This window comes from Hippopotamus amphibius, chromosome 12 (assembly GCF_030028045.1).
Source record: "Hippopotamus amphibius kiboko isolate mHipAmp2 chromosome 12, mHipAmp2.hap2, whole genome shotgun sequence".
Lineage (NCBI taxonomy): Eukaryota > Metazoa > Chordata > Mammalia > Artiodactyla > Hippopotamidae > Hippopotamus > Hippopotamus amphibius.
In genome coordinates this window covers 27,735,395-27,747,286 of record NC_080197.1, presented here as the reverse complement: position 1 = coordinate 27,747,286, position 11,892 = coordinate 27,735,395, and the positions used below count along the sequence as shown (strand labels likewise).

General features: G+C 58.1%; 1 protein-coding gene across 1 annotated transcript; it reads right to left on the bottom strand.

The window, feature by feature from the left end:
- Positions 1 to 9,212: 9,212 nt before the first annotated feature.
- On the bottom strand, positions 9,213 to 10,507 carry FOXS1 (forkhead box S1). Its single transcript, XM_057703135.1, has one exon. The coding sequence runs from the start codon at positions 10,465 to 10,467 to the stop codon at positions 9,475 to 9,477; it is 993 nt and encodes a 330-aa protein (XP_057559118.1). The 5' UTR covers positions 10,468 to 10,507; the 3' UTR covers positions 9,213 to 9,474.
- Positions 10,508 to 11,892: the final 1,385 nt, after the last annotated feature.

The window sequence follows — 11,892 nt, the reverse complement described above, 5'->3', positions numbered from 1 at the left end:
CGCCATGCCCCCGCCCGCCTCCCCACTCCCAACAGATAAGGCCTAGCACACACCATCTGGTCTGGCCCGGCCCCCGCCCACCTTCCTCGCGACCACCAACACACAGGAACTCTGTGTGAGAGAGAGGACGCCCAGCCCGGGCCTGGTGGAGGGGGAGGGGAGACGCCTGGGGGACAGGGGAGACCACCCCCGAGCTTGCCTGAAGGCCAAGCCGGCCCAACCCAGCCACTCCGGCCCCCATTCCAAGGGTCACCCATGGCCTCAGACGATGGCGTCAGCAGGCCCAGGAGGAGCGGGGAGGCCGTCAGGCAGCCCCCAACCTGCTCTCAGCTTGTGCCTTGTAAATAAATGTACAGGTTGGAAGTGGCCTCCTTCCCTCTGTGCACGTGCGCCTGGGTGAGGTCACAGCCGGCCCCCGTCCACAGAGCACTGACTTGGGCTGGGCACTTCAGCAGCACTTTGTGTGTGGTGCGGTGGTTACGGATGCAGCCTCAGGAGCCAGACCACTATCACGCACAATCTGGGCAAGTGGCTGCCCCCTTTGTGCCTCAGTTTGCTTATCTGTGCGAGGTCACAGCACCAGCCAACATGTATGGGAGACTACTGTGTGTATGGGAGACTATTTAAACGCTTATATGTCTATTAACTCATTTATGAGGTTATGAGGAAGATAGTACAATGTTATTATTCGTATTTTACAGAGGGGGAAACTGAGGCTTAGAGAGAGGAAGGAGCTTGAAGCCTTTTCAACAAGTCAGAAGCTGGGGCTTGAAACGAACTCTTCTACCTCCCATAGAAAGGCTCTGCCCATGAGTCCACCCTGCTTCTCACCAGAACAAGGTGTAAGCAGAAAGCAAAGTCCCCAGGTGGAGCCAGAGGTTTGGGCCTGCAGTGATGGGGGACCCCCAGAATGTCTGGGGGAGAGAGCTATTCTCCGGTCCCTCCCACGGGGCCCAGCCCGCCTCACCCCAGGCCTGCAAGGCAGGAGAGGGGCTCCATCTGTTGGAGGGGGCAGCCCAGGGGGCAAGAGAGCTTAACCCTAATAGGGTGCAGCCTACCCGGCTGCGAGGACAACTGAGTCGGAAGAGGGACTGGCCTAAGTGGGGTAGCTGGTCTGCCTGCTGGGGGCTTCTCGGTTCCAGCAGGAATGGCCATAACAGCAGCTCACATACACTGAGGACCTGCAGGCTGCGGCCCTGGCCCAGCTCAGTGTTCACAAGCACGTCGCTTGCTCACAGTGACCCTGCACGGTGTGCAATTGTGTGACGTGCATTTCTCCGACGGGGCAGCCAAGCCTCAGGGAGGCTAAGCCACTCGCTCAGGGTCACACAGCTAGTCAGTGGCAGAGCCAGGATTTGTATCCAGACAGTCTGGGCCCAGAGCCCCTGCTCTTAACTGCTGCACTATCTGCCTCTGAGAAGTCTTGGACGGAGACCTTGACCATTCATCCTTCCATCCCCTGCTTCCATGAACACTGGCCTGGAGGGCAAGGCCAGGTCCTCACCTCCACCCCCTGCTCTGTTCCAGCAAATGGGTGCAGAGTCCCCCTGCAGCAGGTGCCACGTGGGGCAGGGTTTGTGGGACCCTGGAGTCTGAGCCTGCTGGGGCTTGCAGCCGGGGCTTGGGGGGCCTGGGGAGCCTGGCTTAGGCTCTTGGTGGGAGATGTACTTATGGGCAAGGCCCCTTGGGCCGTGGATCCCTGCCTGCCTGCCTGTCCGCCCGCCACCTGCTAGCTGGGCCAGGCCTGTGGTTTCCTCTGAGTTCTCTCAGCCTTGCTGGCCCCCACCCAGGCTGAGCCTCGGCCACACAGCGTGATGATGAGGGATGAGTCACCGGTACAGTGGAGGGGTAAGGAAATGAAGTCCAGCCAGCGCAGAGATCCAGGGCCGGAATCCAGCTGGGGAAACCAAGGCCAAGATGAGAAGGCTTCTCAGAAGAGGCAGCAGCAGCTGGGATTAGAACCCAGGACTCCTGACTCCTAGCGTGGGTCTCAATTTCCTCCTCCATAAAATGCACATGACAACCCCAGCTCCACTGTCCTCTGCTGCTCCGAGGGCCATTGTGACGATCTAGAGATGGGATAGGGGGCTCATTCACCATATTTCACAGGTGAGGAAACAGGTTCAGAGAGGGAAAGTGATCTACCCAAGGCCACACAGCAAATTAACATGTCCTTGGAAGGAAGCCCACCCAGAACCATGGAACAGGGCTGATCACTGCCTCTGTCCCCTCCTGAGAGCACATCTTAGAAAGCTTTTTTTTAATTCATTGGGTGCCTCTTTTGGGCCTCCCCCTTGTCCCTGGAAGTAAAGGATATTGACTTGGCAATCTGGATGGGAAATGATGGGGGTTCAGAGAGATTTTGCTCCCTGAGGGCCACAGAGCACACCCAGGAGGAAGTCGGGGTGTCAGCACCGGTGTGGGACTGAGTCTCTGTGTTTCTGTGGGCTGGGGCCCAGGCCCATGACCTGCACCAGCACTCCCATTCCCAGCAGCCTCGGAGCCACGCGACAGAGGGAGTGGATCCATGCTCGTTTGGGCCTGCCAGCTGGAGCCAGAGCCAGGACCAGAGCTCCAGGTCTGGGTCTGAGGTTCTGCAAGTCCCCTGCCCCTTGCTTGGTGTGGCCTGCCCACCCCAGTGCCTGTGCTCTGGGCTCCCCATGCACGGCACGCATCACAATGCCGATGCTGTAACCTTCCTTGCAAGGTGCTCTGTGTCCCATGGGCCCAGGGCCACAAGTTGCTCCTGTACACTGTCCTGGGCCCCCCTTGTGGGCTAAGAAGGGTTAACACCCTCCACAGGACAGCTCCTCTCGACTGGTCCCAGCCCGGCAGAGAGCCGGAGAGCGTTCCTCCAAGACTATTTCCTGCCTCTGGGCCTTGGCCAGGCCCACAGTGACCACCCCCATGGGTCTGAGGCCGCATCTGGTTTGGATTACGCCAGGGCTGGCGACGCTGCCTTTTCCTGTTGGCGTCCAGTGGCCTCGAATTCCACCGGCCACCTTGGACCCAGCAGGGCAGCTGTGGGAAAAGATTCAGCCAGTGACGGGACTGCCCTGAGGGTGTGAAGCAGCTGGGGCAGTTCTGAAGGATGCACCCACCTGGACCAAGTGCCATCTCATGCTGCTGTCCACACACCTGTTCCTTCCTTCACTCTAGAGGGTGTTCTTTACTGAGCACCAAACACTGTACCAAGTGATTCCCACGTACGCACTCGTCTCATCCCCACCCTATGAGTGGGTATTTCCTTATCAGAAGTTCACAGATGAGGAAACCATGGCACAGGGAGTTGATGGACAAGTCCACGGGTTCCCAGCCAGTAAATAGTGGGGTCAGGATGCAAAGCAGGTGGCCTGACTTCAGACTCATCCAATCACTTCACAGCTGTTTCTTGAGCCCCTTTTCTGGGCCTGGCCTTAAGCCAGAGCCTGGAGATGAATTACTCATGGTCTCAGTCTTCAGGGAGTTCACAGCCTCTGGAACCCAAGGGGTGGGAGGTTGGGGATGGTGGTGAAGCTGGAAGGGCGTGGAATAAGACATTATCTCCTCTTCTCTCCTCTCCACTGGGAGTGACAGCCAAGCTGAGAGCAAATAAGGAGCAGGCCTCTTCCAGATAGAAGGGTGCAGGGGGGAGGGGGGTGTTCCAGGCAGCTCCAAAGACTTGGAGCTGAGAACAAGCTTGTCTTGGAGCATCCCAGGAGGCTTTTGCATATGAGGAAGCAAGAAATAAGTCTGGAGAATTTGGCAGGAGCCTCAAATGCCAGGCTGAACCGGGGCCATAGGGAGCCATGGAAGGGTTTTGGACAAAGGAGGGACGTGATCAGATCGGTGGGTTAGAAGGAATCCTGCAGCCAGGATGCCAGTGAGTGAGAGAGAGAGACTGGAGGCAGGGAGGCCAGAGGGAGGTTGGGCCATGACTGCTTGAGGGGTTGTGAGAACTGTGGGGACAGGAGGTGGGAACTGCAGACCTCATACACCGCCAGGGAGACAGGCTGGTGACAGAGAGACTGGGTGCAGGTCAGGCAGGATGGGGGTCACATCTACTTATTTGCCCTTTCTGAGCCTCAGTTTCCTGTCTGAAAATGGGATAATAGTACCTGCCTCCCAGGGTCAATGTAAAAGTGACATGAGATGTGCAGATCAAGCACCTGGCCAGGCTGCTGAGCTTATGTTTGTTCCACGACTATTTTTCCAGCCCCTACTTTGTTCCAGACACTGTTCTAGGTGCTAGGGACAAGCAGCCAATAGACAAAAAACCCTGGCTTCATGGAGTTTCCTTCTGTTGGGAGACAGACACTGGACAGCAATAATGAACTTGAAGCGTGTGGCTGGGGCAGATGGTCAGGGAGGCTTCTCTGAACAGAGACTGAAGGGCACGAGGAAGGAAAGATCGATCCAGGCAGAAGGACTAGCAAGTGCAAAGGCTGTTTGGCGTGGGGACGGGAAGGCCAAAAGCAGCCAAAGCCCGATCACACAGGCCTGTAAGGACTTGGCCTTTGCCTCTGAGTGAGCCAGGGAGCCCCTGGGGGTTCTTTGAGATTCAATCCATGGCAAATAGATTTATCCATTTATCCACTCAGCAAACCTTTATTGAAGGCCAGCTGGATGCCAGCCAGTGGGTTAGGGAAGTGGATTGAGTGAGTACAGCACACCCAGCCCCTGCCCCCTGCCCCAGAGGCTTTCTTCACTAAGGCAGAGACACAAGGAACAGTGACTACACACAGATATGCGTAATTCCACACTGCCACAGCTGCTGTGCACGCAGGGAGGAAACGAATAGGATGCAGAGGTGGAGAAAAATCTAGAGGCATCCTATTAGATAAGGGGGTGAGGGGAGGCTTCTCCAAGGAGGTGATTTTTAACTTGGGCTCTGGAGGCTGAGAAGTCAGCCAGCGGGGGAGTGAGCATACCAGGCAGAGGGAACAGCGAGTGCAAAGGCCGAGAGGTGGAAACACTCACCGAGGAGTCAGCTGCCTTAACTCAGAGCAGGAGGTCGGCCTCCTGTTTGTCTCCCAGAGAGAGTCCACCCTGAGGACTGTGGTCTGGAGGAGGCAGCCCTGGCCTTTCCAGGGGCCACAGGCAAGGTTCTGGCTGACCGTGGGACTAAATGGGCCTCTGGTCTGTTTTTAGCCTGGAACCACTTCCTTCAGCCCCACCAGCTGCCTCCCTGAGTCACCACCCAGTAACCAGCAGGGCGGGAACAGGGCACTAGGCACCTCGGGATCTAGACCTGCGGGGATGGAGGTTTTGCCGTGTGCAACGAGAGGGGCCAGAGAGGACTGGGCTGAGGGGACAAGGCCCTCCAGCGGGGCTGTTTCATGTTCCAGTGGTTGACAAGCACTGTTATATTCATTTCAGGTGTCCAGTTTCATTCTTGTTGACTGAATTGTACACATATTGTGCAAGATGAGGTTTCCCACATGCCAGTCCTGGAGGTTGAAATTATTGCCCCATTTCACAGATGAAGAAACTAGTGCTCAGAGAGGTGAATCTACTTGCTCAAGGTCACACAGCAAGGAGGTGAAGATGCCAGGAATTGAATCCTAAGCTTTGTCTACATAACAATCTTCCCTCCCCCTGCATCTCCCCACTTCCACAGCAGCTAGACCTTCCCCTGGGGGGCTAAATCAGATTAAGAAGACAAGCCTCCAGGACCCAAATATTTATTTTACTTAAATGCTTATATTGCTTTTTCCATGTGCCAGACCCTGTTTGAAGCACTTTGCAAATATTAATTTATGTAATCCTAACAACAATCCCATGGATGTAGGTATTGTTAGTCTCCTCATCTTTTAGATGAGGGAAAGCCAGAGAGGGGAAGCAACTTGCTCAAGGTCACACAGCTAGAAAGTGGCAGCTGGGATGTGAAGCCAGTCAGTTGGGGTCCAGAGCCCCTGCTCTTAGCTGCTGTACCTACTGCCCTTGGCAGCCTGGCCTTTCAGGGGTGATGGGAGGGGTTGTTTTGGCCAAGGCCTGGATTCCTGGGTCTGTACACTCCCAGTAGGCAGACATGCCAGGCTGGCTGACACAACCTCCCCCGTCTTCCTCATCACTGTGGTGGCCTCAGAGTGCCCGCCCTCCAAGGGAGAGGGTCTCCCCACCCTGGCCCAGGCGCTGTCTGGGGTGTGGGAAGGAGCTTGGAACTCCAGGCAGTGGAATGCATAAACCAGGGAAGGAAGCGGGTGGGCGGAGAGGGTCAGGGAGATAAGATGTGGAGGGCGGAGGAGCGGCTGAGGAAGGCCCAGCCCTGTGGGTGGGGGTAGCCTCCCTGGAGGCAGAGAGAGCAGAGACCAAAGGACCAGCAGGTGAAGAACTTCCTGACAGCCCTTCAGAGCTGCCAAACTTGGGCGGGAAGAGGCCGGCTCTGAAAGCAGCGGGCTCCCCTTTCCTGGAACCCCACGTGATATGCACTGCTTGGTGTAGAGGGGATTCAGAAACGGGGCAGGAGACACCCTTTCAACTCTGATATTCCAAGAATCTGAGCTATTGTGATTAAAAATGCTGGAATATTCTGAACTACCACTGACTTTACCATTTTAGATTTTGACTTAGCCTAACTCCACAAGGCCACTCGGCACCCTTTTGGCTCTGACCTGCAGCGGAAGAGGAGTAGGGGCTGGGATCCCCTCCTGGAGACAGACCAGCCTCCAGTGAGGAGAGTCAGATAGGGTGGCCCCTGTCCCCTGAGAGCTATACAGTTAAGGCAGCCGAGGGGTACTCCTGCCCTGCTGTGCGACCTTGGGCATGTCACTTACCTTCTCTGGGCTTGATCTCTCCATCTGTGCTGAGATGCTTTCTCTAGGTCAGCCCAGCTTAGGCATTCCGAATCTCTGCTAAGCACTGTCCGCCCCGTCAGGTGGGGGTGGCCAGGCAGGAGCCAAAGGCTGTCTGTTGGCCATGGAAAGAATGTGAGGGCAGGAGGCCCAATGGGTGGGGTCCCCAGGCTGGGCAGCAAGCAGAGGGCAACATGAGATCATGGTGTCTGGGCCTCCTGGTCCAGCACCTCTGGGGATGGGATCCCTTCCAGGCTGTCCCCCAGGTCAGACCCTCCCTGGTGTCTGGATTCAAAGAGTCATGCTGTCCTTTCCTCTCACCCCACAATCCCCTCACTGGGCAAAGGGAGTGAAATCAGGGCCCAGAGAGATGGGCACTGGTCCAGGCTCACACAGCAAGTCCAAGGCAGGCTCTGAGCCCACGGTCCTGCTTAGGGATTGGGGCTGAGGGGCCTGTCTTCACGTCGTGACTCTTTGGGGGGACCAGAGAGGGACATGGGAGGGGGGACTCATGCCCAGAGCCGAGCCTGTGCCACTGAGTGCACTTGACCCCTCTGCACGTCCTCCCACCGCAAAGGGGGGGCAAGGGGCACAGCTTTCTTCTCCCCAAGCCCCTACCCCAGTTAGATGTTAAACCTCATGGCGGGGGGCAGGGAAGAATGCAGAGGCCTGGGCTCCCCAAGGCGGGCCAGCCTCCACATCCTCCTACCAGCTCAGGACATAGGCTGGGAAGGGACTGGGGTCACCAGGTCTCCACAGGAATGCACCACAGGGAACCGTGCCCGGCAGAGGCCTCTTTCCCTGACCCAGCTGAGAAGGAACCCCCGCCCCCCTGAAGCTGTCCCTGTCTCTGTAACTGTTTGTCTCTGTGCATCTCTCTCTCTTACACACACACACACACACACACACACACACACACACACACCCTGAGACATACTGACCCACACAGGCACACACCATGGTGCGACCCTCTCCTCACCCATGCCCTGCACTCGCTGGCCTCCATCCCCTCCCCTTTCAGCCACAAGGCTGCCCAGATGGGACAGGACAGACGCTATCTCCTTCCCCTCATTGCTCCATGGGTTCCAGGCTGGGGTCCAGCATGCACGGTGGGGAGGGTCCCCACAGCTGGCTAGGCATTTTTCCACCCCCTTCCGGCCGCACTGAGTCCCCACCCTGCGGGTCCCCTCTCCGCGCCGGCTCTGTAGTCTGTGGGAACCAGACAGTGGGGCTGTCCAGCCAGGCTCGCTTCCTCCCAGGCCCCAGGGGACCTGCTGAGGGAGGAGGGAGTCACAGAGACTGAAGCCAGTGTGGCTGCTGCCCAAGCGGGGTTTCTGGAGGGGACTAGGTTGCCTGCCCAACGAAGGGGACTCCAGCCCCCTGGGTATCACCTCGTGGGACATAAGACCCTCCAGCAAAGACCAGAAAGTATCCTTGGCCCCTCTTCTCTCCCTATACCCATGATCCAGATGGGAGGACTGAAGTTCTGGAAGAAAGCCATCTGCTTTAGCAAGTCTGGTGTTGGAGGGTGTGGGGACAGAGAGGTTTCAGGTCTGTAAGTCTGTTCCTCTGACATAGGCCACGAATATACCCACTTCTCCCACCTCCACCCAAGAGAAGGCCAAACGTCAGGGCTCAGTCTCTTCTGCTCTGTACCCAGGATAGCCACCGCCTCCCCCTACGTGGGAAATGCTTTCTTAAAGAGTCACCAGGGGACCTCAGAGAGCTGGGGGCTCAGGGAAGTCCCCCAGTCATGCGGGAAATCCAGACAAAGGAAGTCGTGCCTGCCTTTTGAAACTTGGGTTCCCTGTCTGTGCAAGGGGTAAGGGGTGGCTTTTTAGCCCTGGCATGCCGGAATGCAAAAAAAGCCCACCTCCCTCTGGGGATCATCCTGTGGGCCACCTTGCATCTTCACTCAAATTGCAAGTAGGGGCTGGGGGCAGAGCCACAGAGACCTGGTTTTGATCTCCTCTCTGCCACTCATTTGCCATTAGGAGCCAGAGCTAGTGAGCCCCAAATGCTTTGAGTCTCAGTTTCCACCACTGTTAAACAGGGATAACATTCTGTACCACCCAGGATGTGGTGCGAGCATATATATGAGCCCAGGACAGGATAAATGCCACAAATGGTCACAGTTACTTTGGCTGCTCATAATGGGGGGTGCTGAGTCACAGAGTTTGGGGCTGGAGACTCAGCCCCTGGGTCCAGCCAGCCTCACTCCTGCCTGGTGTGCATCCCTCTGCTCTCTCTCCCACTCCCTGCTCCCCCTTCCTCTGCCTTCCTGGGAAACTCCCTGAGAAAGTCCCAAGCAGGAGAAAGCCTCCTGTGGGATATTTCTATCTGGGGTCCCCGCCCCTGCCATACGACCCCATAACCACACCCACCCCACACGGAACCAGGTGCCTGGCCCTCAGTCCCCAACCATCCAGCAAACTGACCCTCATCATCACACTGGCTTTATTGGCCCTGAGAGCCACAGAGTAAATCCCAAGGGGGCCCTGCTTCCCCTCACCCCCAAGTCTGTCCAGAGGCCCTGGGGGCTGGCTGAGTGTTCACCACTCCAGTCTTGGCTCCCTGTCCTGGTTGTCGTGGGCTTGCCAGGCTGGCGTCCTTTGAGAGCTCCCCAGATCCCAGAGTCAGGCTCAACCTGGAGGGCGTAGTTGGCAGGGACTCTGCAGGGACTGCCTGAGGCCGGCTGGCTTCACTCAAAGAAGAACATTCCTGGCGTCCGGTATAGGCAGGGGGTCAGCCCCAATGGGTAGCTGGAGCTTCCCTGGACAGGGAAGCTGCCTGCAACCCAGGGTTCCTTGGGGTCAGCGGGTAGGGGCAGCGGGGCCCGGAGGGAGGCTGGAGGGGTGGGTGGTGTAGGGGAGGGGGCTGCTGAGGCCAAGAGGTGCTCAAGGCCAGGGTCAGTCCCCATGCAGAAATTCAGCGCTTGTAGCCGGCACTGGTAGCTGCTCCCGATGGCGGCCTCAGGGGTCAAGATGGGGGCAGGGGCCTTGCTAAACCCCTCAGCCTCAGAGAAGCTGGCAGGAAAGCCAAATGCGGGACATGGGGAAGACGAGGTAGCCGCGGGGAGCTCCCCTGGGCCTGCAGGCTTGGGTGTGGGTATCTCCTTGGGCTCTAAGGGTGGCCGAGGCCTGGCATCGGTGGTGGCTGGGCACACGCTGGCTGGCAAGGCCCCCACTAGGCCCCCAAAGCTTAGGCCCTTGGGCTCCGGTGGCTCTGGCGGGAAAGGGCACTGCCTGCCAGTCGCAGCATTGGGGGCTCCTAGGTCCTGGCTGGTGGCTCGGAGGGGTCCACGGCGCAGCTTGGTGGGACCCTTGGCACCCTCGGCACCTGCCCGTCGGGTGAAGCGCCGGCGGCGGCGCAGGAAGCTGCCGTGCTCGAACATGTCGTGGCAGTCGGGGTCCAGCGTCCAGTAGCTGCCCTTGCCTGGCTTGCGATCGTCACGGGGCACCTTGACAAAGCACTCGTTGAGGGACAGGTTGTGGCGGATGCTGTTCTGCCAGCCGGGCCGGTTGTGGCGGTAGAAGGCGAAGCGGCCCATGATGTAGCGGTAGATGCCGCTGAGCGTGGCCCGCTGCCCCGGTGAGCTCTGGATGGCCATGGCAATCAGGGCGATGTAGCTGTAGGGAGGCTTGGTTGGCTCGGCCGCAGGGGCCAGGGGCCCGGGTGGGGGCTGCTGCTGCATGCTGACCGGGCTGGCCGGGCTGCCGGAACCACGGGGGCCAGGCACGGTGTCCAGGGCTGGTGTCCGGCACAGCCTGCCCAGGCTGGTTAAAAGGCCCACTGGCCCAGCCTCCCAGCCTGGAAAGGCAAAAAGGGGTGGGCCCGCCAGGCTGCCCTCCCTTCCTCTCTCGCCCCCCTCCCCCAAGGCCCAAGAGGGGCGGGCAGGAGAGGCCAGGATTGGGAAGCTGTGAGCAGCTGCCAGCGGTGAGGAGACGGCAGGGAAGGGACTGAGCCCCTCAGCCCACATGTGCTGGCTGGTGGTGGCTGAGGAGGGACAGGATGTGAAACTGAGCAAGACAGAGATGAAACAGAGATAGAGGCAGAGATGTAAAGAGACAGTGAAAAAAGACAGTGGGACAGAGACAAAGAGAGGTAGGGACATAATAAGAGGGAGACAGGAACACACAGAGAAGATCGAGGCAGAGACAGAAAGAGAGACAACACTTAGAGACAGAAACAAGGGAGACACAGAGCTCCAGCCCCACGCATGTGCACACGGAGTACAGAAAAAGAAGCACTGAATGAGAGAAAGAAAGAAATCCACAAAGATAGAGTGGAAGAGATACACACACACACACACACACACACACACACACACACACACACACACACTCATGAGAGAGGTGAGATGTGGAATCTGTGTCTGAGCTGGAGAACAGAGAGTTCCTGTGAGAAAAGCCTCAGGGGCCTCTCAAATCCCCACCTCTGGTTCTCCCTTTCTCCCCCTCTTCCTCCTCCCAGGCCTGTGGTCTACTTTCTCCTCCCCGCAGTGCAGAGCACTCCAGGTCACACTGTTCCCTGCCCTCCTAGCACTGGGGTCTACGAGGGGTGGGGCACCTAGGGTGGGGACAAGGGCCGGCCCAATCCAGTTTGCTGAGCCCTGGCGCCCTCTAGTGACTAGTGCGGGGAGGACAAACATCTGGACAGAGACATCGACCCTCCCAATAGGCTCTCCACCAAGTCCCTGGCTGCGTCTCAGTTTCCCATCTCTAAAATGGAGCTGACGACTCTGCAGCCGTCGGAGCTGTGGTGGGCAGGCAATGGCTTCCTCACACAGAGTCCAGTACCCTTTGAGAGCCTGACACAGAGTAGGGGTTTGGGCATGATGAGGACCGTCACCCTGAGCTGAGGCGCACTGATAGCTGCAGCCTCTGGCTGAGGGTACAGCGAAGCCCAGAACGGACAATCAAGCCTTCTGAAGGACAGGGCAGCAGCCTCCTTCATGCTCTCCCACCCACAAGTAACCAAGTCAGTGGGCACCTACTGTGTGCCACTCTCCGTGCCAGGCCAGCTCCCCTCCCCTCTCGACATTTACTTCTCATACCAACTCTGCTCCAGAGGCCTTGATAGCTTCTTTGGAGTAGATGAGGAATCTGAGGCTCAGAAA

Coding starts and splice junctions, on each gene's coding strand:
- FOXS1 (XM_057703135.1), bottom strand. CDS start 10,467: ATGCAGCAGCAGCCCCCACCCGGGCCCCTGGCCCCTGCGGCCGAGCCA.